Here is a 27,539-nt window from a genome sequence, read left to right on the forward strand (position 1 = left end):
ACTGTAATTTCCACCCCGGTTTAAGCCATTCCCGACTCATCCTCCCGAGTAGCTGGGACTACAGGCACGTGCCACCACACCCAGCTTATTTTTGTATTTTTAGTAGAGATGGGGTTTCACCATCTTGGCCAGGCTGGTCTTGAACTCCTGACCTCGTGATCCACCCGCCTCAGCCTCCCAAAGTGCCAGGATTACAGGCATGAGCCACTGTGCCTGGCGAGAAATAAGCTTGTTTTAGATTTGTCCTGGTTTTAGTGGGGAGAGTAGCAGTGTATGCTCCCAGCTGAATTGTTCCATCTACCAGTTCCTCTATAATGATCAACTTCTGCAAAAACCTTATCCACCTCAAGTATCCTTAGCAGCTGGGCATGGTGCTTTATGCCTGTAATCTCAACATTTTGTGAGGACAAGGTGGCAGGAGGATCATTTGAGCCCAGGAGACCAGCCTGGGCAACATAGGAAGACCCCGTCTCTACACAAAAAAGAAATTGGCTGGGCGCGGTGGCTCATGCCTGTAATCCAAGCACTTTGGAGGCCAAGGCGGGCGGATCACCTGAGGTTGGGAGTTCAAGACCAGCCTGACCAACATGGTGAATCCCCGTCTTATTAAAACAACAACAACAACAACAAAATTAGCAGGCATGTGGTGCATGCCTGTAGTCTCAACTACTTGGGAAGCTGAGGTGGGGGGATTGCTTGAGCCTGAGAGGTCGAGGCTGCAGTGAGCTGGCATTGCACCACTGCACTCCAGCCTAGGCAGCAGATCGAGACCTTGTCTCAAAAAACAAAAAAAAAGTATCCTTAGCAGTATTATGACACATACAAATCTTCACTGAAGGTCCAGGATTACTGCCATATATCATGTTTAACTTGTAAAGGAGGTATCACCTTCTAAGAAACTGGAGCTTGTTATTATTGCCACTTGATTTGTATAATACACAGGAGTTGTTAGAATTATAGTAGTAAATAATGTTACTATCTACAGTTAAAGGATACTGGATCTTTCAGAAAGATTGGATGGACAAACTGTATAGTAATTTAAATTTTTGTTTCCCTCTTGACTTTCTGTAGTCTCTAATCTTTAAACAATAAACAAAAATCCTGGTAATCTTAAACTTTTACATTAATAGAAATCCAAGAGAAAATAGGTCATTTGTGACCACTGTGGACCCAAATAAATCATGGATGTGGTATTAAGAAGCCCTTTTCAATCTGGCTGCACCATTCTTTTCCTACCCTTCTTTTTCCTATTCCGCGCTGTATGCCCACTACTGCTTTAATATATCTACTAGAACTTTTCTAGGCTCTCACCTGGAGTGAGTGGTCCTTTCTCATTATCATAGCAGCCAAACCTCAATCTTCAAAACTGTACTAATTTCTGCCTACTCTCTTACTTCCCAGCCATTCTTCTAAACTAATATTGTGGCTTGAAGTCATACCTTGAGGCTGGAGTTTCAGTGTCTGCATGGCCTTGAGCAAGTTGGAAATAGTAGGTAATATGGTTTTATAGATCTAGTGCAGTTTGCTTCATATTAATTCCAGTACTTAATTGGAAGTCACTTGACAGCGGGATTTAACTTGTTATTTAGCAGCACTACTCCATGAATTTCAATATACGTAACATAAGTGAAAAGTCCTTGTGAAATGCAGGCACAGGGCATAATGAAAAGAACAGTTTTTAAAATGCATGAGATGGGAGAGCTGGTAATAGCCTTGGTTTGGAGAGTGGTTACTGATGAATTATGAAGATGTTCTCTAATTACTGTTACAGTAGTAGAGGAAAGGAAACTCTTCTTGATTAACTAACCTTAAGGGTCAATTAGGAAATGACCTTTATTTCACCAGGAAAGAGAATTGAGAGGAAGAAGGTATTTGGCTGATTTGGGTGATTGAAGAATGTGAGTTTCCTCTGTAAACATGGAAAATGCATGCTGCTTCCTACAGTCCTTTCAAGGACCTTATGTCAGTCCTTTGACTTCTTGCCTTTTCATTGATTATGTCACTTGTGATCTAAAACCAAAACCTTCCTGAATGTTAGCTTATGACTTTCTCCTTAACATTGTCATGGCAAAAGATGTGCCCCCTCAAACAGATTCTAATATATATTTTTTTGAGATAGTCTTGCTCTGTAGTGCAGGCTAGAGTGCAGTGGCGCAACCTTGGCTCGCTGCAACCTCCACTTCCCAGGTTCAAGCGATTCTCCTGCCTCAGCCTCCCAAGTAGCTGGGATTACAGGCATGTGCCACCATGCCCAGCTAAATTTTTCATGTTTTTAGTAGAGATGCAGTTTTACTATGTTGGCCAGGCTGGTCTCAAACTCCTGACCTTGTGATCTACCTGCATCAGCCTCCCAAAGTGGTGGGATTACAGGTGTGAGCCACGGAACCTGGCCCTAATAATTCTTAAGTTGTGGAGGCAAGTTAACTCTTTTGAAGTGCTGTTGTGTTAGCTTACTTTAATAAATCTACTCTTGATATGTAAAACAGATAATGCTTTACAGTTCTCATATTTTTCCAAAGATTCACAAAATCATCCTGCAGCTCCCCAGGTGGGATCATAACTATGACTTTTTACTCTATAACTGTTAGAATATACCTGCTACTGGAATCAAACAAGAACTATATTGTGACTGGGTTGGATAGGTAACTGTAGCCCTGTAACATGACATCATAGTAATGCTGAACTTATCTTAAAATTAACTAGGGAAGGAGTGAGTCACTCTGGGCATCTGACCTAGGGCAGACAGATTTTCCAAATAACTTTCAATTTTACTTAAAAAATTGGCCAGTCCTATGGGCTGTGTTCTGATCCCAACATAAAATTTTTAAAAATTACATAAGTTGCCTAGGCTCTCAATAAGGCAGTTTGGAAATATGAAGTTGTTTCCACCAGAAAAGAGAGATTTGAGAAAGCAGCAAACCTCTTGCTCTGAGCACCCTTTCCAAGCTGAATTTTTGCTTGCCAGCATTACCATTGGAAGATTTTTTTCACTGCTCCTTGCAGAGCAGGGCTACCCCGCAGGCATTGTGCCCAGAGCCTGAAGAGCTTTTTGATTCTTCTTATAAGAGACAAGGTCTCACCTCTGCTGCCCAGGCTGGAGTGCAGTGGTGTGATCACGGCTCACTGCAGCTCCGAACTCCTGGGCTCAGTCCTCCCACCTCAGCCTCCTGAGTAAGCTGGGACTGTATGTGTGTACAGCCACGCCTAACTAGTTTTTGTATTTCTAAATTTTTTATAGAGATGAGGTATTGCCATGTTGCCCAGGCTGTTTTGGAATTCCTGTGCTCAAGATCCTCCTGCCTCAACCTCCCAAAGTACTGGGAATATAGATGTCAGCCACAGTACTCACCACCGGTTTTTCTTTTTTCTAAATAAACCTCAGAGTACATTTTAGTAGTAAGGAATCAACCAAGTAAGTGTTCTCCCTACAAAGTTTGAGGATTTGAAAAGTTAATCTTCAGTTATCTGGATTTGAAACCAATGTGTGAATAACTTTTTAAGCTAGGAAAAAGTCAAGAATAAGAAGATTGCAAGCAAAGGGAAAGCTTATAAAATGGTTGAATGTTTATAGCTCTCGCTTCTCCTTCGTAGAAAGCATTAGACATGCTTTTCCTCTTGGGAGCTGGGAGCTTTTGGTGTAGTTCAGGAGATGAGGCATAAACACTGCTGGGAGTGGGTAAATAATAAAAATGTTCCTGTACAGAACAAGATTAATGAGCCAGTGGGGGACTACAGAACTGAAAGGTGCTAGGAAAGGTTCTGTAAAGTTGGATTTGTTTGGGGGTAGAGCGATGCCATAGTGAGAAAGAAACAGTGCTCAGTCGGGAACTAACAGCAGAAGGTTGGGTATTGGTACGTTTCCTTGAGAATATGGACTGTAAAGAGAAATTAGGGTGGGATTAGTGATACTACTTTGCTGACAGTAGTATTTTATCAAGAGTGTTTATTCATCGGACTCACATTCATCAGACTTACATTAGGCAGGGCAATTTTTGAGTGTTTGAAATAAATTCTAATTTTTGTTGTTGCTGAACTAAACCTTTCCTTTGAATGTTGGGTCCTGATGACTTTTTCTTGTTTACTGTTGTTAAAAATATTACGTCTAGTGGTCAAAGAGAATGAGTAAGAGAACTGGCTGTGCATATCAAGATGAAGTATGGTGTAAGAAATCATTTAGAGCATGTCCTTTGGCCCAAGATTGAGCCGTTTGGATGCCTAAGAAGAGTTGGGTAAATGTTAGCCTTTCTGCTGAGGTGTTAGTGGAGATGATCATTGGTGGTGGCAGAAAAGTGTTGTTGAAGGTGTTCTTGCTTGACACACTTCCAATGCAGGGCATAGTTTGAGTGATAGATGATTAATTCATTGATGATGCACTTGTTGCCTTGCAGTCTTGTGTACTGTTGGCTACCTCTGGTCTGTGTGCCAGTATAAAGCAACATTCTATGGGAGGAATGTAGTTGCTCACAACGGTGTTTGCTTCCACATCTGTAGTTCTTGTAACCTTCTGGTATCTCTCAACTTTAAATTTTCTGCAAGTATTTTAAGTATATTCAGATGTTCTGGTATCTCTTAGCTTTAAATTTTCAGCCTGCTATTATGGCAGCCTCTGATTGCACACTGAGGATCAGCTTATTTCCACCTGTTTAGTGAAAATTCCTATTTGTCCTTTTTTTCCTGAGTATACCATTTCATAACCTCTAACTCTGCCTTCTTCAGTTGCTTTGCAGATTTTTCTCTTCCAGGAAGCTTACTGAAAGGGGTGGGAAAATAGAGGAGCTGTACTCTGTACCCTGAAGCTACTCAAGCAGGGTTTCCAGAGTGACTTTTTTTTTTTTTTTTTTTGGTGAGTAGAACCTAGCTTTTCTCCTTCCCTCCTGTCCCCCCCCCCCCAAGCCCCCCACACTGCTTCCTGACATCGATTGCACATACCTTAAAGAACAAGGCTTCAGATAAAAGAATGAGAACACCTGAATGAAAAAGGAAGACTTACTTGGTCTAGAGCCCCTGGTGAATATCAAAGAAGTGTTGGCCTGGACTATCTCCTCCTTAATTCACAGCTGCTCTCTTGTCTTCAGAAGTGAAACATCCCTTACCTTCTATTGCTACTGACCTAACTTGTGAGGACTGCTAGGGGATAGGATAGTTTCCACCCCTAGGACGCATAAGTTTTCCCTTTCCAGTTAACATGCCTAATCCCGTGCTGTCTTGGAAGAGCTTGAAAATCCTTCCTGACCTGAGCCAGGCTTTTATTTTGGGGACTGCCTATGAGAACATCCCTACCATCTGTGTTCCCTGTTTTCAGATTCCCTGCTATTAGAGTATTTTCACATGCTCACTGCCAGTAATGGTTTGTTAGTAGCTCCAAACCATTGGAGAGCTCAGGAGTCTGAATTTGAAAGATGCCCACAGGGTGATTTGAGAAGGTGATCACAATAAGTTGGGATTGGGGGAGTTGATAAATGCAGGGTCTGCTTGGGTGGGCAGCTGTTTCAAAGACCCTTGGTGAACTCTGCCCTGAAGAGCTTAAAGAAAGCTCTGAGGAGATCTGAGAGTCATACTTAAGCATCCTTTCTAACCTCAAAGAAAAGCCAACTTAGCCTTTTTATACAATTAACTAGATTTGGGTCTTAAATTCTTCTGATATATAGGCCTAAGAAGTAGGAGTTTCACGTGGCCTTGTTAGTCTTGCCTCTTCTTTCCTGTGCTGTTTTCTGAGAAATGGATGCAGGAACCGATTCCCTTTCTTCCTCTCTGGAACAGGACATAGAGAACCATTCTGCTTCCCTTTACTTATGGCCTTCCTGGCCAGGCTTACTGTATACTGAACAGAGCTAGGCAGCCATGCTTCTGAGCCAGCTATTGGGGGTCCACAGCCAGAAGGAATGGGAGACAACAGGAACCATTCAAAAGATAGTTGCAGTCAGAATAGAGTCCAGCTGTGGGGTTCTGTTAAGGGAGACACCTTCAAATTGGGAGACAGGCTTTTTCCGCTTGCTGGGCTGAACCCTCACCATATCCACTGAGCACAAAATGCGGAGCAGGTGTACCAGGGGAGGGATGAACGCGTTTCAAGCACGTTGCAAGTCGGCTAGTTGTCTGGAAATGTTCAAGGAAGTCTAGGGTATCATCCTATGTCTCAGAAAACGGGGTTGGTCCTCAGCTGACAGTGAATGGGGGCTGGTATGGTATTAGAAGTTGAACTTCGAGGTTGCAGTCTCAAGTCACCCTCTGGCCTCATAGGAATGCACCAGGGTGACTTGGGAGGATCTGAGTTTCCTTTATGAAGTCAGATTAAAAAAAAAAAAAAAAAAACTGATTTGATTTAAACAAAGTTGCAAAGGCTTCCCTGCCAGTACACAAAGACTGCATTGTTCATGTACCCTGTGTGCTCTAAGACACCAAATCAGATGCAGCAACCTGATCTTGCATAAGCCCTAGCTACAATGTAGGTTTTTTTTGTTTTTGTTTTTTTTTTTTTAAAAAAACAACTAGGCCAGTAGCCAGAACAGAGTTCTTTAAAATGGGACAGATGTCCAGAGAATGGCTAGTGTCCTCTAACAGTCTCCCAGAAAGAAGCAAGGCTAAGGTTACAATGTCCAGTGTCCTACTTTAAATAGACACTACTCTGGAAAATTACTTTCTTTATAAATATCTTTAAACACAAAATCCAAAAAGTATAACTCAGTAGAATGATGATGACAGTGCAGATGGTGGCCCATGTGAAAACACTTCTTGCCCAACATTTATCATCTGTTGACCTATTGAGATGTCTTCATGACACCTTTTACATTCATGATAGGTCCAAGGAAGATAGCAGTGTACTTGGTGGAAACTGCCATGTAAAAAGTGGGTTGTAGGGTGCTAAACAGTTAAGTGCACAGGGATTTGCGGAATGGAATAATAGACACTGGAGACTTCAGAAACTGGGAGATGAAAGGGGGATGAGGTATGAAATCCTACCTGTTGAGTACAGTGTACACTGTTTAGGTGCATGGTACACTGTTTGGGTGAGGGGTGCACTAAAAGCCTGGACCTCACCACTACACAATATATCCATGTAACACAGCTGTATTTGTACCCCCTAAATATATACAAATAATGTAAAAATAAAGTGGATATAGTGGCTCTAGTGTCCACCAACAGCATGTATGATTTTTTAAAAAGTGGGTTGTAGATATCTCAAACTTGAAGGCTTGTGTGAAAATACAAAAAATACTTTGTGTCTTAACAGATACAGTTGTTGGGAGGAAAGGATGCTACTAAAATATCCTTTAGGATTTTGTGGTGCTAATAGGTTATAAAAGACTCCTATTTGGTCTTGTTTTCTTTGAAATAGGATATGCACTTGTGGAATGTTTTCTCTCTGCCCTGAGAGGAAAATGGAGCCTACTGGTCAGGTGTACCTATTTCAGGTGGGATTGTCTTTTTGGGCTGTACGGATGACAATTTCCAATTCATTTATTCTTATATGAGCACTGGGGTGCAGTCTGGCCTGCATCATTGTGGGGTCAGAGGATGGGGGGTTTAAGAGCAAAGCTTGGAATGGGAGTATGGGCCTAGCTCTCAAGGGTGAGGCAGGCAGGGCCCACACCCCTTTAGGGGAAATGACAAATGTAATCCCTGGTTTCTGCAGGTTGGAGGTTTGGAAATGTGCACCATAGGGAACAAACTCTTAAGTTTCCTGACTGGAGAAGAAAAGGAAAGAATACCATGTTCTGTTACTGAGACAGCTTATTCCTCAGTGTCAGGCTTTGAAAAACAAACCCAGTAAAAAGTTATCTTTATTCTCATGTTTAAAAAGTTTTTCTATGATGATGCATTAACAATACAAAAATACTTTGAACACTACAATAATCTTTTGTCAAGACTTCTTGCAGTGTTACACTAGAATATGTGGTCTTTGGATTCTGAGAAACCAGTGGCTAAAGTAGGAACTAAAGGCTTTTTTTTGAGGGGTGTGTGAGTACATGGACAGCCTTTTTTTTTTTTTTTTTTTTTCTTTTTTTCTCCTTTTTAAGATGGAATCTCCCTCTTTTGCCCAGGCTAGAGTGCAGGTGTGCAATCTTGGCTCACTGCAACCTCTGCCTCCCAGGTTCAAGTGATTCTCCTGCCTCAGCCTCCTGAGTGGCTGGGATGACAGACATGCACCACCACGCCTGGCTAATTTTTATATATTTAGTGGAGATGAGGTTTCACCCTGTTGGCCAGGCTGGCCTCAAAACTCCTGACCTCAGGTGATCTGCTTGCCTCGGCTTCGCAAAGTGCTGGAATTACAGGCGTGAGCCACCACACCTGGCTGGACAGCCCTTTTTTCTTTGGATTCAGGCTACATATGGTGAGAAGGCAAGGAACAAAAATTAAAAAACTTGTTTTTCAAGGCTCAGGGTTGAAGCTTGGCTCAAAAATGAGTTAAAGTAGGCTGTGGTGAAGACCTGTTGTTCACCACTGGAAGTTTTCTGGGCTTCTTGATTTAGCTGTAATGGCGCTCTGTCCTGCAGCCCCATGGGGAAACTGCAGCTGGCCTGGACTGAATGCTGGAAGATAGGCTCTGGCTGTTGTGAAGTTTTGGGTTTGCTCTCACAGCTGTCCAGGAGCTGGTTGGACTGCCATGGATGAACTGGAAATGGAATTGTGAAAAAGGCTCTCTGAATGGGGAGGGCTGCACACTGAATTTGGGCCATGACTTCTCTGAACTGTTGATCGCAGCTGCTGGTGACAAGCCTGGGACCTTGGTATCGGAGCTTCTTAGGCTAGTGAGTTTCTCAGGAAACATTTCCAAGTTATTTGAACTACAGCCAGATTACACCCTCCGCTCCCCAACTTGCCTGAGAAGGTAGTGTCAGGTTATTTCTGTTGCTTAGGTTGATAGGCCTAAACTTAACCTATTCAATTCCCTTCCCCGCCCCTGCTTCTTGCAAGCTCCTGAGAACACAGAAGCTTCCTCTGGTCCACCTTATGAGTAGCAGCTGGTTTTTTATAAATAGAGCTTCTCCATTTCCTTAAAAGAGAAGGGTTGTCATCTTGAGCTTTGTGTTTGTGACCATGCACACATGTTTGATAAACCAACTCATCCTTGGTCCATGAAGTATCTGTATGGGGAGGGTGTGGCAGTGGGGGATAGGGGAGATGGGTAGAGAAGGTAGCTAGGCTCAGTTCAGCCCATGTCTGACCTATAGCAGAAAAGCTAGGGAGGCAGAGGCTTCTGGCTGGCAAGACAGATGGTAAAAAGAATAGATGCAGGCAGCCATAGCTACAAGATACGCCCTTAATTAGGTGACACATCAACACAGATGTGAGTCCCCACCACTTGGAGCAGTTTGAATCGATGGCGTCAGGTTCAGGCAGAAATTGTACAGCCTCTGAAATCTTCAGGGTCTGGACCCTGAGATGAAGTTAACAGGACCCCTGGCTGATTTCCATGCAATCTGGGTCTCTGTTGCTTCCTCTCAGGGGGTAGGCTCCTGGAGGAGGCCAGGTGTCCTGTACCTGCTAGGCCGCCTGTCTCTGAGATTCCTGTTGCTGTACCTGTGTACTCTGCAAGGTGCTGCGGGGGGCCTGTGGGGGCCCTGGGGCTGGGAGGCTGAGAGCAGTGGAGAGATCTGGGGATGTAGGTGCTGGCTCCGCAGGGCTAGCAAGCAGTTCTGTGGGAAAGTGGGGCAGCAGATGGTATGAGGGTGAGTCCTGGGGAGCTGGGGACCTGGGGCAGCCTAGAGCACTGTCATCGTAAGGAACGGGGCTGGGGTAGCGGCCTTCTCCGGGTAAGTACCGAATGCATTTCTTTTTCCTCCTAGGAATAGTGAAGAGAGTTATCTGTAAACAGAGGGTGAATTCATAGTCATACACACAACCAAAAAATGCTGCCTTTGCACAGGCCTGGCTGATTTCTTTGCGTCTCTTCCCGTGACTTGTGTGGTAAGTCAGTGTCCTCAGACTGCCAGCCTGGTTGGCCTGGCCCAGACGTAGGACAGGTGCAGTTCCCAGAACAGCCACCAGCTGGCACAGGGGCCTTTTGTAACTAGGGCTGAGGGACACCTCCTGTCTTCTAGGGGAGTCATCTCCCAGTGCCGGCCTTTGAGCTTCTCCAGGTTTGTGGGAGTCAGATCTGCACTAGGGCAAGGGGCTGCAAGCTTTCTTGCTCAGCCATCCCAGTCCTCAGGCTGGGCTAGAGGAGGAAGACATGGACAGTGACTCCTTTTGTCCATTATTACCATCCTTGAGTTCTCTGGGCCAGTTTGTCTCTGATGGAATGGATGGAATAGAACCACCTCTAAAGACAGGGTTGTTTCCCACTGTGCATACATATGTGGGTACACAGACACATTCCAAACTCAACTCCTCTGCTCTTTAACAGGGAGCATGGTGGGTACCCTGAGGGCCTGGACAAGTATTCCTTAGAGCCAGTGGCCTTATTCTGACTGGCGTACCCTCTGTCTTAGTTCTGCCAGGCCTGGCCTGAACCTGAGGAAACTTTAACCACTTAGTGGGTAAACCTTGTCACACCCACAAGTATCTCTCTGTTGTGCAGTGAAACACATGGACATAGTGCCACCAGGCCCATTTCTCAAGACAGCGCAGGGTACCCTGGCTCCTCTTCCCCAGCCTCTCCAGCCCTCTGGTCTCAGTAGATGCAAGATAGCAGGTCACAAGGATGCCTAGCAACTAGATAGTTTCAGATTAAGGGCTCAGGACGGTACAGGCAGGGATCCCACCTTGAAGTGAGGGCGCTGATGGGCCATGATGACTTTGAGGCCTGGGAATGGGCTCCAGGCCCCCTGAGTGGTGTCTGAGCCATCTGTTTGCTACCTTCTTGAGTCTGTCCTTCCTTTGTGGAACATCATGTCTTTCCACTTCTCCTGCACTTAGACCTAAGCGGTCTTCTCCATACACTGTGTTCAGTATTTGCTAGTAGTAGGAGGCCTGAGCTCCCCAGTCTGCTAAGTATGCTAGTGGGCTGAGGGGCCAAAGGAGTGGGCTGCAGGCCCAGTGGAACATGTGCAGAGTCAGGGAAGCAGCTTAAAGCAAAGGGAGAACAATGGTGGGGACAAACCCACCTGCACGGACCACACCAATCCGTCTGCTGGTTGAGGCCAAAGCGAGCACGGCATTTCTTAGGCGAGCCAGGGTCTGCTCACAGCCATGCCAGAGGGGCAGAGCAGGGCAGAGGGCGAGCAGGCAGCGGGGCAGAGCAGGGCCCAGAAAGAAGAGGTAACATCAGTGTTAGCCAGTTACAGACATCCTATAGCCCCCATAGACAGAGTGGGCCTCTCCATGGCACAGCCAGCCCCAGTGGGAGCCCGAGAGCCCAGAGCCAAGATACCAGGAAAGGTGGGCACCCAGCTAGACAGTAGAGGCAGTGGGAAGAATGGGAGGGAGGGGGTCCTGTCAGTCTGGCTCATCTCTGTGGCTTGCGGGGTCCTTGCAGCACGGAGGTTGCAGAGGCGCCCAGGGAAGACCATAGAGATCCAGCCTCTTCTGCCTTAGAGCTACCCACCTCCTCCCCAACTCCCTATCCATTTTATCCTGTTTCTCTTCATTTCTTGACCTATATTTACTCAAGGGATGAGGCTGAAGGCTATAGCTTAGGCTTGTTCTACACACTTCCAGATGGAAGGAAGGGTCCATTCTTTGCCTTGGAAAAGGAACTCTGCCCTGCTGTGTCCCAGTCCTAGCCTCCAGCTTCCCCATGTGGAGACAGCACAGCTGAGAAAATCATGGATGTGGAGTCTTAAGTAACCACAGGGGCAGGAATTCACCCACAGGAAGGAGGCCTGCAGCAGGGTGTGGGCTTCTCTACACAGAGCACTTTACACAGCCATGAAAGATGTTGGAGTGGGGGTGACAAATGGCCAGGCTCCAGCCAGTAGGCTGTGTGACTACTAGGCCTAGTTATGGGGCCTGGCTCAGCCTCTCCCAATCTCAGCAGAACTAGCTAGGACATCAAACCATACAGTCAGTACCTTGCTAACTTCTCTGGTAGAGTCTAGCTGTGAGTGGAGGTAGCAAAGGTGGTGGGGGCAAGGCAGAGGAACACATCATCTACCCAGCAGAAGCCAGTTTTGCTGCGTTTCCCTGGGACTTGGTGTAATACAGCTGTTTCTTGCATGGGAATTTGACTTGTGAGATGCACACCTTATTTTCATAGGGCTCAGGCCCTGAAGGTTCCTGGCTGGGTACCCTGCTCCTCCCTTTGGGTCAGAGGAGGGATGCTATTGAAATGGGGACATGGAGAGGAGCCTCTACAACTGCTGAGGGAAGGTCTCACCTGTGGTGGATTCTTGGTGCTTTTCCCTCGACCTCCTCTTCTTCTTCCCCTGCAGGAAACAAAAGGAGGGATGCTCAGATCTGGAAGGCAGCTACTGGGATACCCACAGCCTGCTGCCTAGCTTGGGTACCCCCTGGGATTCTGGGCATACAGGCCCCTCCTACCTTGGGGGTGCTGGTGTTTCTTGATTGCTTTTCTTGCTAGGCTGCTATGGAGTGCATTTAGAGGCTCTTCCCTTGCCCCAATTGGGTCTCCAATTTGAATGGAGGGAGGTGACTTCCAGACCGCTTTCTCCCCTTCTACCCATGTGGCCCAATCAAATGTTGGGGAACAACAGCCCATGTGTGAGTGTATTGTGGAGTGGTGAATAGGATGTGGGCTTGGCCTCTTCTGAGCCAGCCATGGAAGGCCTTGGACCCTCCTTGCCCTTCCTCATCTGTGCCTTCAACTGCCTTCCTTGCTGAGATTGTGCCTAGGGGCATGGTTTCTCAAAGGGTCCCCTCCCCAACCCTGCTGTGCATCACTGGCCACTCACGTAGTTGTCCCGCGCCGACCAGCCTGGGTAAAGCTGCATGTGCAGCTGCCTTTCCTTGCGGGCCAGCTCATAATACTTGGCCTGCTCTTCTCGAGACAACGCGTGCCACTGTAGTAGGGAAAGGGCGGGGGGAGGGCAGGTGGTGCGGGGGAGGTGCATAAGGGAGTCAGCAGGCTGCACCAGGCTGAAGATGGTCTGGGAGCATGCCTGCCAGCCCACCTGCCCATGGTCTCACCCTGCGGCCCAGGATCTGGTTGATGGCAGCGCTCTCCTTAAGTGTGCACTCTGCGATGACCTTGGCTCTCATCTCCTTCATGTACAGCATGAAAGCATTGAGGGGCTTCTTGATGGTTGGCTTCTTAGCCTCCTTCTCTGCTTTGGACTCTGCTTGTGTTTTCCTGAGGGGCAGAAATTCAGATTGCTCAGAGGCACCCCCAATTGTCCACCTAATGGCAGGCCCCTCTTCTAGTGTGGGCCTAGTGTGTGAGTAAGTGTATGTATGATACCAGAGTTTTCTAAGTGGGATCTTTTCTAGCTGCCCCCAAATGGGTGAGCAGACAGCTAAGTATCTGTTCCTTACAGGAATACTACAGCCAAGTGGGAAAAGCATGTGTAAAGGACTTCTGAGCCTCTCCTCTGTTGGCTCAGAGAAATCGTTGTTTCCCCATCCCACCCACCCCTTCCTCTTCTAAAGATCAAAAACATGTAGCCGGAGACACAAAGCAGCTTGGCCAGGGACCTGGTGGCAGCTCTCAGGCCTGGTGGGAAGGCATGTGTGTCCTGGCTGACACACCCCCTGCCATCATTGTCTTGACTCACAGGTTGCGGTCGTAGGGCTGCAGCTCCTGCTTCCCTGAGGGGGGCACAATTGTGGGGTGGGGAATGGCTGCTGGGTGACCAGGTACACCAGAGCCGAGCATCAAGGATGGGTGGGTGAACCTGGAGGCAGGAAGAAAGTTAACACTGAGCCAAGAATTATGGGCCAGACCTTGGGAGACACATGGAAGCCCCTGCATAGTACATGACTTGAGGACACAGATATTCTACCCCTACTGGCCTGGACATAAGTACACAGATAAATACAAATACCTGCTCCCAGCACACTGCACAGACATACTGCAAAAATCTACATAGATTGCCAAGTAGCTTTTGAATCTGTCCCCTTCTCATGTTCTGCCCCCACCAACCAGTCTCAGGAGCCTGTGGCTGCCTTGTGAGTCCTCATCCCTCTACTGCTTGACTTTTCCAGGCCTCTCTCCACACAATAGCCAGAGTGACCATTAAAAACACCTGAATGTTCCTGGCCTGCTGCTGCTGAAATTCCCTCAGCATCCACAGAATAGAACCCAGGCTGCTCCCAAGGGCCTGCACATCTGTGCATGAGCATCCCTACTGATGTTTCTACCTCTTCTCTTCCCCTCTGCTTCTTGCTGCTCTCCATTCCCAGTCAGCCCCAATTACAGCTGTTCCCTTTGTTTCCCTCTCAATAAAGATCTATTATTCTTTTTCATGAAGCTCTCTCTGATCCATCAGGCCTGGTGAGGTCTCCTTAGGGCTTCCCCATCACTCAGCTGGCCCATTCTACTGCTGGTGGCATGTCTACACTTGCTATGCTGGGCTGTGAGCTCCAGTGGGCTAGAAATGTCTGTGGAATCCCCTGCTATTGCGTATCTGGCACTGAGTCTATCACTGAGGAAGTAAGCTAAGTAAAGGGATACATGTACACACACCTCCCACTTCACTTTCTTGCTGCTTTGTGGAGACCATTCTGCCTGTTACTGCTTGCACAGGTGTTATCCCTGAACAGCAGCCCATTGGGGACTTATGTAAAAGATGCTGTCTCAGCTTGGGCAGAGCTCAGGGGATGCCCAAGAGAGTACTCCTAAGTAGGGATGCAGAACAGAGGTGAGTGCCCACCCATCTGCACTCAGACTGAGCCACATGTGCATGTACTGTCCTGGCCTCTATGGCAGTCTGCTGCCTGGTGTGGCCCGGGCTGAGGCCTGTTGGCACTTGCACTAGCTTCATTTTCAGGCACAGGACAGCAGGGGGCTGCAAAAGGACAGACAGACAGATGGACAAAAGACTAACACAGGGCAAGCACTGGCTTGGGCATGGCCTTGTGTGGGCACTGAAGCCTGGGCAACAAGAAGCAGGAGCCTGGCTGCAGTGTAGGGGACTCACCTGGGGTAAGGGGCGCCAGGGGCTGCAGTGGGGGCAGGGAAGTGCTGTCTATATCCGCAGGAAGGGGACAGGGGGTAGAGAGGAGGGCTGGGCCTGTGGTTAGGAGAGACAGCTGTTAGCAGTCTGGCTGCTGGCCAGGCATGGGGAAGGACTTCCCTACCTTGCTAGGCCTTGACCCCATAGTATGAGACAGATAGGCCTCGCTGGAATTTCAAGCATCTGCCACCAGAGGGCAGCTTGTGCTGCACCTGTTTCCCTCTATAAACTTGCGTGGGTGTTGGAGGGATGGAAATGCTATCCTCCTGGGATCCAGTTTAGCAGACCCCCGGGCCCCTTCAGCCTGCTTCCTGTTTCTTTGACAATACAGGGCTGATACCTGTCCTGGGGCCATTGCGCCCACTGTTAACACTGGATTGTGACCTTTTCTCCTCAAATCCGTGAGATTCCACGCTGGATGAGATACTCCTGTGGGCTCCTACAATCCCTAATCAAAGCATTCCCAACAGTGCCCCATAACTGCTTCTTGCCTGGGTTGCCCACTAGGTGGACCAAGTTCTGAGAAGGCAGGGACCTAAGGATCATTTGGCTTCAGCAGTGCTTCCCTGGTGCCCAGAACCCTGCCTGGCACACAGTAGGGCTCAGTGGAGAGATGGCTAAAATATCCCCACTTCTTTCCTTACAGCCAACTGCTACCAGGTGGAAGCTGAGAACACAGGCCTGCCTGAAGTCCCCTCCTTAGAGCCTTGGTGGGTAAACATGTGCTCTAGGCTCAAGTCTCTTGGTCTTCAGTGCTGCTGGCCTAGGGGATGCTTTTGAAGGGCTGGCCCACAGATGGGCATCTACAGAACTTTGATCTAGTGCAGTAAGGCTGAGATCTTGAGCATCTTGCCACACTTTGATCCTAGGGGTATTAATGGGGGTAGTCTTGATTAGTATTCAGAATGGATTATCCAAGGAGAATCTGGAATGGAGGAGGGTGTTAACTGCAGGTTGGGCCTCTGGCCTGCCCAATCTCCTTGGGAAGCCAAGTTTTCCTGCTGTTAGGTGACTGCCACAGCCCAGCTCTCTGAAATAGGCTAGAGACCTGCGCAGCTCACACTATTGTTGTTGAGTAAAGGGCCAAGTAGCCTGCGAAGGCCCAACTCCAGCTGAGGACAGGCCCTTTGGCCCATAGTCAGACCTGCTGGCTTAGGGGTCCAGGCTTCCTTTTCCTGGCCCAGCCGACTCTCCAAGCAGGCTGGTCAGAGCCTTGGGCTCAAGCAGGTGCCATGGGGGCAGGGAGGAACACTGCCCCTCAAGCAGCTCGGCCAGGGAAGGGACCAAAAGCAGTAGGCACTGAGGCCAGTGAGCTGAGAAGCAGCAGCCTCTCTGGGAGCCATTCATGCTGTTGCCTCCCTGCTCAGGTGCACCTTTCTTCCTCACATACTCATATAGCCCTGGAGGTCCCTTAGTAGCCCAGCCTTATCCCATACAAGGGGACCTCTTGGACACTGAGGGAGACAGGGCTGGGACCAGGGACCAGCTCTTCTGCCTCCCCAAAGGGGGTATATCAGACTACCTGGGGAATGCAGGCCAGGGGGACCCCTCGCTCACAGCCAGGTTAGGACAGACCTCCTGGCCAGCCCCTGGCATCTAAACAGAGCTGGCAGCAGGGTGGCCAGCCAAGAGGGATGGAGGGGGAAATGGAAGGGCAGGCAGGTCTTGGTCTGACCAGCACATGGTACCCCTTTCCCATTGGGCCAACACTCACCAGCTCACAGTGTGGGGGAGCTGTCCCATGCTGCTTGAGGTCAGGGAGTAGAAGCCAGAGAGGTCAGGGGTCTGCAGAGGCCTAGGAACTGCAGAAGAGAGAGACTGAGTGAGTGGGCTAGCCTGACCCGGCAGGCCATATATACTACATCCTAGAGCTGCCTACAGAAGCCTTAAGACGACCAGACATAAACTGGTTTATTCAGTGTGAGAACAGTGTCCCTTTGACGAACTCAGGGCAGAGGGCCGGGTGACTTGTCTAAGACATCAGTTGGCCAGTAGGCAGAGCTGAAGTCATTCAGGCACGGAGGCCAGGCCTCCTGGTCCACGGCTGGGGCATCTCTGCTGGGGGGACTCCAGCCTGGCTTTTTGGGTAGGAGGCAGGTCCTTAGTCTAGGGGAGCCCAGCCTGGGTAGCCAGGGTTCCACCTGCCCCTCAGGGTTGAGTCAGCAGGTTTCCCACAGCTGACAATGAGGGATTTCAGAATGACTTTGCCTGAGGCCGAGGTGAATCAGCCATCACAACCACCACTTTCCATTTTCTCACTGAGGGGAGGAAAGGCTACAGTTTTACAGTTCTCAGCAATGCTCCCATACTGGCAGCAGGGTTACCCATGGGATTTAGGCTTCTACCTCAACCTGAAGCTTTCACATTTTGACCTAACACCCCCTTTTCCAGTATTCTGGTGCCCTCCTACCCCCAGTCCCTCTTTCTGGAATTTTCTTTGGGCCCTTAGTTTGCACAGCCCCAGGTTCTCCAGTTATAAAATGGACCCGGTCATCTGGTCTCAGAAACTGGGGACTTGGCCCTCAGACTGATTTCACTGGGCCCCTCCCCATTCCAGGCTTGTACCTTGTTTCTGGCTGATGTCCACAGGTGCAGGGGTGGGGTGTGGGCTGTTGAAATGTTCGTAGAGAGGAGAGAGTTGGGGGACACCATGGGCAGGCTGACTGGCCTTGTGCTGAAAAATGAGAAGGAAGGTGGGTAAGTGTGGGGAGTCCTGAGGGAGGAAGGCACCGAGGTGAGGGTGTGTATGTAGGCAGGGTCCCAGTGAATTGTGTGCAGGAAGCCCAGCTCTCAAAAGTGGAAGTGGCCAAAACCAGAGGCATCAGGGAAGGAGATACAACTCAAGCCACCCTGTGTCCAGTGCCTCTGCCCACTAGCCTGCAAGACTCTACCTAAGCAGTCCCACCCGCTAGAAAGCCTCTTGTTTTTTTCTAGGCACTCATTTCCTAGAGGTGCATCTCCCCCGTCCAGAAAACCCTTATTGGCCTCCTGATCTCAGATTTGGCTTGTCTTGGGTGTTGCTTACAGCCTCCAGCCCCCTAAACCAGGGCATGGTTTGAGGATACTCAGGCCTACCCTAGCACAGCCTGGAGCTTGCTTTCTTCCTCCTCTAGTCCCCAATCTGGGTATGTTGAGTCTGACCATTTGTCTTGGCTCAGGCCTCACAGGATTTGCTGGCATAGGGAAGGGTCCTCCTCAGTCCCCTAACTCAGGGGAGATGGGGCCTGGCTTCCTTCAGGGCCAACCTGCCCAGCCCCTGTAATTCCTGTTTTGTCAGCACCGCAGGACCCTTTACTTTTCTTTTTCTTTTTTTTTTTTTTTTTTTTTTTGAGACAGAGACTTGTTCTGTGGCCCAGGCTGGAGTACAGTGGCACAATCTCGGCTCACTGCAATCTACGCCTCCCAGTGGTTTTAAGTGATTCTCCTGCCTCAGCTTCCCGAGTAGCTGGGATTACAGGCACCCGCCACTGTGCCCAGCTAATTTTTGTATTTTTAGTAGAGGTGGGGTTTCACCATGTTGGTTAGGCTGGTCTTGAACTCCTGGCCTCAAGTGATCCACCTGCCTTGGCCTCCCAAAGTGCTGGGATTACAGGCATGAGCTGCTGCACCTGGCCAGACTAGTGCAGTTTTCACACTAGTTGCACTGCTCTATCAAGAGATGACTCAGTCAGCAGGCTGGAAGAGGGGCTCCCCAGGGAGATTTGGCTGCAGAGAGTCACTACCAGGGCCAAGGCCCAGGTCTACAGTATTCTCAGTGCACATCTGCATGGGTCAAGGCCTTGGAGACATCATCTGCAACCCAGGTTCAACTTCCCACTTCGAAAAGCCCATCTGCAGGGGTGCTGCTGGCTAGGACTATGGATGAGTGATCTCTGACCCCTGGGAGAGAGGGAACGGGACATCTTTGGGGCAAGACAGTAATAAGGGCTGTGGTCTTGGTGCCTCCCCACTCTGTGGGTACAGTTTCTGACTGGGTGAATTTAGCCAGACTCCTTAAGAGCTTCAGGCTTCTCTCGTGGTAGTGAATGGAGTTCATAGTCCCTTTATTTCTGGGCCTGGAGAAGGGTGCCTCATGGTGAGGGGGACTGGCACAGTCTCTTGGCACTTGGTTATTGGAGCCCAGGGCAAGCCCAGATGGAAGGCTGGGTATAAGTCCCACTGTAGCCAAAGCATGAAGCTCCCAGCTGGGCACAGGCCCCCTCACCTGCCAGCAACAGCCGTGTTGCTGGCATCTTCCCTCATATTCCTGCCTCCGGGCTACAAGCTTCGCCCTTCCTCTCTGGTCTTGGGGAAGGTGCTGACACTGCTACGTGCCCTACTCATCTATCTGTTCACCAAGAAGAGCCTCATATAACAGGGCTACCCAGGCTTTCTCCTTTCCTCAGGCAGGCAGAGTATGATGTCCCTGTAGGTGACTGGCAAGGAAGAGGAGAGGCTGGGGCAGCTGCAGGGCATGTGGACACATGTGAAGTCCTTCAGGTATCTGGTACCTGCTATGTGCCAGGGACTGTGTCATGCACTTTGTAAACCCTGTCTCATTCCCATCAGGGTACAAACTGGCTGCCATTTATCCCATCTCTAAATCTTCCCCCACCTACCTACCACCTCCTGTCTCACTCCCTTTTACAGAAACCTCAGCAGACCTGTCCACATTCACTGCCCCTAGTTCTCAGCCCTCATTCTCTCTTCAACGCAGCCAGGGTCTTGCCCCATCCCTCTACCAGATGACTCTTGTCACAGTCCCAATAACTTCTGCAATCCTGAACTCAGTAGTCAATTCTCAGTTGTAATTTTACCCGACCTCTCTGCAGCATCAGACACAATTGGTTTCTCCCAGTTCCTTGAACTAGTTTCTTCACTTGGATTGCAGAATGCCACACTGCCTGATATTTCTCCAGCTTCACAGACCACTCCTTCACCTTGTTTCTGGCTTCCATCGTCCCCTCATCTGGGTTTACAGCTTTAAATATCTTCATGTGATAACTCCACATTTCTATCCCAGCCCCACTTCTAGGAACTCTACTTTCCAAATGCTTACTCAACTCTACTTGGTGGTCTGAAATGCCTCCCAAACTCAACATATCCAGATCAGACCCTCTGATTTCCTGCCCCAAACGCTCCTCCCTGTCTTCCTCAGTTAATGGTCACTTCGTCCTTTCAGCTGCTCAGACAAAACCTTGAAGTCATCCTTGACTCCTTTTTCTCTGATATTCCATATCCAATTTATCAGCAAACCCTAATGCTCTACCTTCAAAGTGTATCTAGAATTCCACCACTTCTTCCTTCTTCTTTGTTCTCCACCCAGTCCCAACCACTATCACTTCGCACCTGGATGACTGCAGCAGACTCTCCCTAGACCCCTGCATCTCTCCTGCCCCTCTGCCAGTCCTCAATCCAGCAGCAAGAGGAATCAGATCATGTCACTCCTCCCTAAAGCTTCCAGTGGCTTCCCATGCTATCTCCTGACCTGGGGCCTACAAAGTTCTGTGTGGACTGGGCACAGTGGCTTCATGCCTGTAATCCCAGCACTTTGGGGGACTGAGGCAGGAGGACTGCTTGAGGTCAGGAGTTGAAGACCAGTGTGGGCAACATAGCAAGGCCTTGTCTCTACTAAAAATAAAAATAACTAGCTGGGCATGATGGTACATGCCTGTAGCCCCAGCTACTCAGGAAGGCTGAGGCAGGAGGATCCCTGGAGCCCTGGAGATGGAGGCTGCAGTGAGCCATGATTGTGCCACTGCACTCCAGCCTGGGTGACCGCGAGATGCCGTCTCAGAATAAGTAAGTAAACTTCTACATGATCTGTCCTCTGCTTCCTCTGTAACCCCAGCACCTTCTACTCTCTTCCTTGTTCACTATGCCCAGGACTTCCCATGGGTGCTTTAGCCTCCAGCATCCTTCTTCATTTACTCCAGTGATAATTTTGTTTTGTTTTGTTTCTTTTTTTTTTTTTTTTTTTTTTTTTGAGACGGAGTTTCGCTCTTGTTACCCAGGTTGGAGTGCAATGGCGCGATCTCGGCTCACCGCAACCTCCGCCTCCTGGGTTCAGGCAATTCTCCTGCCTCAGCCTCCTGAGTAGCTGGGATTACAGGCACACGCCACCATGCCCAGCTAACTTTTTGTATTTTTAGTAGAGACGGGGTTTCACCACGTTGACCAGGATGGTCTCGATCTCTTGACCTCGTGATCCACCCGCCTCGGCCTCCCAAAGTGCTGGGATTACAGGCGTGAGCCACCGTGCCCAGCTCCAGTGATAATTTTGTAAACGTGCCATGATGTGAGGTAGGTTGGGAGGCCCAGATCTAGACTTGCTTTTTCACTGACCTTTTTCTAGAGGATCCTGGGCCAGTGTCATCCCTTCTCTGAGGCTGCATTTTCTCCCCTTGTAAAATGAAGATGAGAATACCAGTCCTGCTCACCTTACTGGTCACAGATGTAAAAGTTCTGCTTTGTCTTAAAGTTCTGGGGAGAAGGAGCTAAGGGCCTGTTAAAGTAGGAAGTTTCCTGGAAACCCCTGAGATGTTTTTATCCTAACAGGTTCCTAGAATAGTGCCAGCCAGACAGCCAGACAGCATCAGCCCTGACCAGGCCCTCGTGATAGCTGAGGATGGAGACTGAGCCTTAGGGCCTACTTCAGGAACATTGGATTCTGGCAGAAAGCATTCCACCATTCACCAGCTTTGGGCACAAATGCCTGGAGCATGGGGGGCTTTCGAGTCTAAGCTTCTGCTTCAGAGGAGGCCTTGCCATCCAGCCTTGGCTCTGGCTCTTTGACCCTTGGGATGGACTGAGGGCCTGGCTAGCGGAATAGGCAGGGGTCCACAGTGCCAGCTCCTGGAAGACAGTCTCAGAGTCTCTGCTCTGCCCAGAGTTGGGGGTCTGCTCCAAGGTAGTGAGAACATGACTCCAATGCAGGTTTCTCAGTAAACTGCCCTTCCCCTGGGAGTGGGTAGTTTACCAAGAAACTACTCACAGGAGTTTTGGCCAGGAAGCCATGGAGAGCCCTCCTATCGGGGGCGGGGAAGCCAGAGCTGACCTTCGTTGGCCATGCTGGGCCTGGCTTGGGTTCAGCTTTGCCACCTGAGCCCCACGTTGCTGCACAGCTCAGGCTAGGCCTAGGAAACCACCAAGAGAATCCAGCCCAGCCTACAGCTGCTGGCCTGGTACATATACATATGATGCGGGGTGTTGCCTGGCAGGCTGTGGGCTCCTACTGTCTACCAGCTTTCCTTGGGAACCGGGAAAAAATGCATTGAACAGGAGTCGGCTGTCAGACCACAGGAGAAGTGCTAGGTGGGCAGTGGTGGGGCAGATAACCCACTGGCAGCTGGAGGTCCTGGGGTGGCCAGGGCTGCAAGGCAGGGTATCGAGGTCCTGGCCAGTCCCTCCTACATTCATGCAGGCTGCCTTTTAGCCTCACTCCCCAGCCCCCTTGGTGCCTGGTGGTAGTAGTCAGGGGAAACCGTCTGGCACAGGGTCTGGCGCCCATGTCCCCCTTGCCCAGTGGAATGTCCCACTCCAGGGCTTCAGCACAAGGCTGCCTCAGGGCCAGGCTGCCTAGACAACAGGGTGGGGTCGCCTGGGGCCTGGTGTGTGCATGGGGAGCCCAGTGACTGGAGCTCCCCTCTCCTGCTCCCCCTGATGATGACTGTGCCCAGTCCCTGAGGGAAGGAGGCAGGCCTGGGTTGACTGTCCCTACCAGGCTCTGAGCATCTCAATGGCCCACCTTCATCTCTCTTGCCCTCACCCTTTGGGGCCAGAGTACCAAACATAGAGCTGGGTTCTCAAAGCATGCTAGGATATTTAAATGCGTATATGCCTCATCCGCAGCCCATGCTGCTTGATCAGCATACCCCAGACGCCTGTTTGTTGCTGTTGCGTTTGCCTGAGCCCCTCTGTCTCCTCCACCAGCTCAGACACCCCAGGGCTACCCTAGAGTCATCTCTGTCCCATCAGTGCCTGTCCAGACTTCTGCTGGATGCCTGGTGACAGGGCTCACTCCCTGCAGAGGTGGTCCTTCCTGCCACTGTACTGCTCTTACTGCTCAAAGACTTCCTCAGGCCACTTCAGTCCACTGTCCCGCAGGGGCTCCTCGCCCTTCTGGGCTATTTCCTGAGCCCATGGCAAGGAATTTCTCATTCGGGTGCTTCCAGCGTGCCCTCTTGTTTAGAGGCTGGAGCCTGGAAGAGGGCCAGGCAGGACCAGGCAGGAGGAGGTGGAAACAGGAGACTCCTGAGGTAGTTCTCCTCTGTTCTGAAGTCGAGCTTGGGCCTGGCTTGGCATCCCCCTTTACCACCACTCCCCAACCCCCCCAACTTCCTGCAGGCTCAGGTGAAAAATAAACAGAGTCGGCATTTTCCCTGCAGACCGCAGCGGTCTGCTTGCAGGCTGTGTGCACGCTGACAGCCCTTGCCACTGCCAGCAGAGAAACTCCCTCGCCTCTGACAGTTGACTCTGAAAACCCCCAAATGCTTGAGCCTCACAACACTTTCCCAGCGAAGAAAGTTGCTGTTTCCTCTGCTCAAGCCCGAGGGGGTAGGGGATAGGTTAGGCTTGTTCAGGCCCTCCCAAGAACGCCTCCCAGTGGCATGGGACTGTGCCAGCAGAAGCAGCCCCCCAAGAGACCAGGATGCTCAGCTGGTTGCTATTAGTACCATTCGGTCAGGGTATGTTGATGAGCTCCTATTATGTGCCAGGCAAAAGAATGCTTCAGGCCAAGGGAAAAGCATGTGCTAATGTGAGTAGAATGTTTCCCATGTGCTAGACACAGTTCTGAGCACCTTGCAGAGTTTAGCTCAGATACTCCTAAAACAGACCGATGATAGTAGGTCAACTACTATGCCCACCTGACAGACGGGGAAGCTGAGGCACAAGGTCACACAGCTAGTAAGTGGCAGAGCTGGGATGACACCCATGACACTGCACAGGGCCTATGGTTATTGTGCGCAGAACAAGGTAGGGAGTGGGAGGAGGCTGTCCCAGTTCTAAACTCAATCTCTCCCTTTCCCAGCCTGGCTGGTCAGGGTTACTTGAATGAGTGCTTCCCTAACCTGAAAAATGCTCCAGCAAGTTTTGAGACCCCTGGGATGGGGGTTCTGGCTGCACTGGCAGCCTGCCTGGTGGCAGCAGTTGAGCATGGCCCCAAGGCCCCAGCCATGTCCCCTGCTCACCACGGCACAGTCATGCCAGCCTGCTCCTCTGGCCCACGTGCCTTCCCCCCTAAAGTGTTCCATACTTTCTCCTGCTCTGGGCTAGGCTGGCCCGCTCTCATCCTGACCTTAGTCTAAGGATCACCTTGTGGAAAGGCCAGTGACCTGGCTTGGGGTGCCACCAGCCTGGCTGGTGGAGGTTGGCCTGGGGGTCCTGGAGGGCAGGGTCTGCCTGGTAGTCATCTCTGTCTCTCTGGGCTCTGCACTCAGCAGACTTGTTGCATGAAGCCCTCTAAATCCCGGTGCCTCCAGAACTTGTGCATGCCCCCTCCTCAGCCACAGGGCTGTAACTTCTTCCCTCAGGCAGAAGGCTGCTCCTGATGCCTGGTCTGGAGCTGGGAGAGGCCTTGGGGAAAAGTACATGGAATGAAGGGCAGATCCCCACTTTGATCCTTGTGCTGCTTCCAGGGCAGAGGCTGACCAGACAGAAAGGTGGGCTATTGCTATGGTTCCTGTTCTGTTTGCCAAACACACAGAGGTGATACTGAGTAACGTAAATACCACGAGTGACAACCCACTTGAGGCAGGCCTCAAGATTCTTATAGATTCTTCCCATTCGCACATGTGGGAAGCAAGCCTCAGTGAGGTGAGAAAGTCACCTGTGGCCCCTCAGCCCCCACCAGACCAGTGCCAGGACCCTTTATGGGCTCTCTGGGTCTTCAGTGGCACCAGCCTCATCCTCCCCTTCTCCATGCTCTGGCCACGTGGGGACACTGGCTCCAAGGGCCATGATACTCACTCTCCCCGGAGCACTCTTGTACCACTTGGCCTGGCAAACTCCAATCCATCTTTCAGGACTCACATAAATAGACTTCCTCCTAGAAGTCTGTCCTACTTCCTCATCTGTGGAGGGGTCCCTTGCCATGCCCTCATCCTCAACTCCTTCTGGAGCACTGATCCACTGTGCTATAGTTGACTGTTCATCTATCCTGCCCTTGTGGTCTGGAATTGTGCCTTGAGTTATTTATATTGAATGTATTAGAGCTGGGCCCTCAAAGTTGAGTCCAGTGTAGCAGGGTGGGAGCCATTAGGGAGCCAGTGATTAGGGACAATGTGTCTGCACTAAATAAGGCACCCAGGCTAGGGCTGGGCACAGGATCACTGCAGTACAGGCAAGGAAGCTGGGAGGAGCTGGGGCCACTACTTGGACTCAGGACATCCTACTTGGTACCTAAGACCCTTTGGCCTCCTCCTACCCCTGTCCTCTCCTGCCTGAAATACTTTGGGAGTCAGAATGACCAGTCAAAATCAGGGCTGCCGTTAATTCACATGGTGCGTTTGTGCTAATCAGAAAAAGCACCCCTTCTCCTGGACAGACACCCAGGCTATGCCAGGGCAGTGACTTGGGAAGCACAGTGTAGGCTGGTCTCAGCCCTTGGCCCAGCTCCCCTGGCACAGCCCCTCTGGTTCTCACTTTTCTTCCTTGCACTGCTACGGCTCACCAGGCAGCCCCACAGCTCCCCCAGGCATCTGCATCTAGAACTGGGGCCCCACTGACCAGCACCAACGGTGCTTTAGTGCCAAGGAGTCTGCCCAGTTGCTGAGCAAGATGTCCCACAAAGCCTCAGACCATAATGAATTTCCCAGGGGATGGGCCCCTCAGACTTTCTAAACAGGGCTCATCTGCATATGGACCAGGTCTCGATTAATGGGCTTTTGCAGATCTCACCTCTGCAGATATACTCCAGTAGGGCTGAGAGGCTGGAGGAGCCCCTGCTCATGCCCTTTATCCCTAGCCCCTGCTCCAGGAACTGCCCAGGACACGGTGCTCTCCAAAGATGGCCTGCAAGCTCCCTACCCACAGTGTGCTGGATGCCCTGTGCCAGACGCCCACCACAAAGCACAGAAAAGCACAGTGTGTGGCTGCGTGGCCAGCTGAGCTGGAAGGGCTGGGGGCTGGCAAGGCCACACCCTTCTGGACCAGGAGCCTTCAGTCCTGCCTGCTGGCACAAGGCTGCTGCCACAGTTGCACAGGGCTCTGCTAGGTGCGTGTGGCCAGTCCACCCACCGCTTGGCCTTGACATCAGATAAAGCGGCCTGCCACCGCGAAGGTGGTGACTGGAGTCCCTGCATGTAGGCTTGGCAAACCACAGGCCTGCTCTAGGCCCGGCCTGACCCGAGGCACACTCAACTCGCTGAGCCCCACTTAGCTGAGTGGCCTGGCCCCTGGCCTCCAGTGGTTTCTATGCATTCGTTTACTTGCGTTTTCTTTCCTCTGTTTTGAGGTGAACGCCCCTCTGGACAGGATGTTTTTAGAGGAAAATATAAGCTTCCGGGAGCTGCTGCAACTGAGCTGCTAGTTGATGCCATCAACACAGCCTGGAGACTGCGCAGCAGCCCTGAGGCTGGGCAACCCCCAGCCCAGGCAGTTACTCATGCAACTTGCAGCTCCTCCTCGGTGCCCAGGAGCCCACTGTGGATCAAGGCAAGGCACAGCCTCATAGCTCCGCTGTCTTTGGCAGTAGGGAAAGAAGGGATCTGGGGAGGGAGGTATTTGAGGAGTTCTGAGACTGTTTTCCTGGGGGCTTTGCAGAAGAGGCAGAAAGAGACGGCAGCCCCCACTAGTAACAGCCAACTGAGTATCTCGAAGTTTGCAGAGCTCTGCCTCTGCTGGAATCCTACCAGTCTTCCCAACCACTGTGTCCTGTGCATACTTTGCAGATGAGGAACATGAAGCACAGAGAAGACTCTTGCCCAGGGTCTCATAGCCAGCAGTGGTGGATCTGGATTTGAATCTGGCTCTATGGGGTTCTTGGCCACAGATCTTTACCATTCAGTGACAGGCCTCACAGGCAGCACTTCTGTTGGCAACAGCCTGCCAATAATCTTTTTTTTTGAGATGGAGTCTCACTCTGTCATCAAGGCTGGAGTGTAGTGGCACGATCTCGGCTCACTGCAACCTCTGCCCGACTGGTTCAAGCTATTCTCCTGCCTCAGCCTCCCGAGTAGCTGGGATTACAGGCACCTGCCACCGCACCTGGCTAATTTTTGTATTTTTAGTAGAGACGGGATTCACCATCTTGGCCAGGCTGGTCTTGAACTCCTGACCTCGTGATCCACCTGCCTCGACAGGTAATCCCAAAGTACTGGGATTACAGGCGTGAGCTACCGTGCCCAGACAAGAATCTTTCTTGAAACAAATTAGCTAGCAGTGTGGCTCCGACTTCCCCCAGCCCTTGGTGAAGGCGCCCTGTCCTTGAAGGAGGTGGTTTTAATTGTCATAAATGACCAAAAGAAACGCAAGAAGTCATCCCTCCCACAGGGTCTGGCTGGTGCTCCGAGGCCCCACGTGTAAGGAGTGGTGCGGCAGCCA

At 50.4% G+C, this 27,539-nt stretch overlaps 1 protein-coding gene across 1 annotated transcript in view; it reads right to left on the reverse strand.

Annotated features, from left to right (window-relative positions):
• Nucleotides 1-772: 772 nt before the first annotated feature.
• Nucleotides 773-27,539, reverse strand: part of TCF7 (transcription factor 7) — a 40,857-nt gene continuing 14,090 nt past the window's right edge. The window contains 9 exon segments of the mRNA XM_039467448.2: nucleotides 773-9,617; nucleotides 9,619-9,787; nucleotides 11,052-11,124; nucleotides 12,263-12,311; nucleotides 12,798-12,905; nucleotides 13,033-13,195; nucleotides 13,617-13,736; nucleotides 16,732-16,819; nucleotides 17,583-17,691. Coding sequence (XP_039323382.1) covers nucleotides 9,447-9,617; nucleotides 9,619-9,787; nucleotides 11,052-11,124; nucleotides 12,263-12,311; nucleotides 12,798-12,905; nucleotides 13,033-13,195; nucleotides 13,617-13,736; nucleotides 16,732-16,819; nucleotides 17,583-17,691 — 1,050 coding nt within the window. The 3' untranslated portion in view covers nucleotides 773-9,446.

The sequence above is a fragment of the Saimiri boliviensis genome, chromosome 1, assembly GCF_048565385.1.
Source record: "Saimiri boliviensis isolate mSaiBol1 chromosome 1, mSaiBol1.pri, whole genome shotgun sequence".
In the NCBI taxonomy this organism is placed as follows: Eukaryota; Metazoa; Chordata; class Mammalia; order Primates; family Cebidae; genus Saimiri; species Saimiri boliviensis.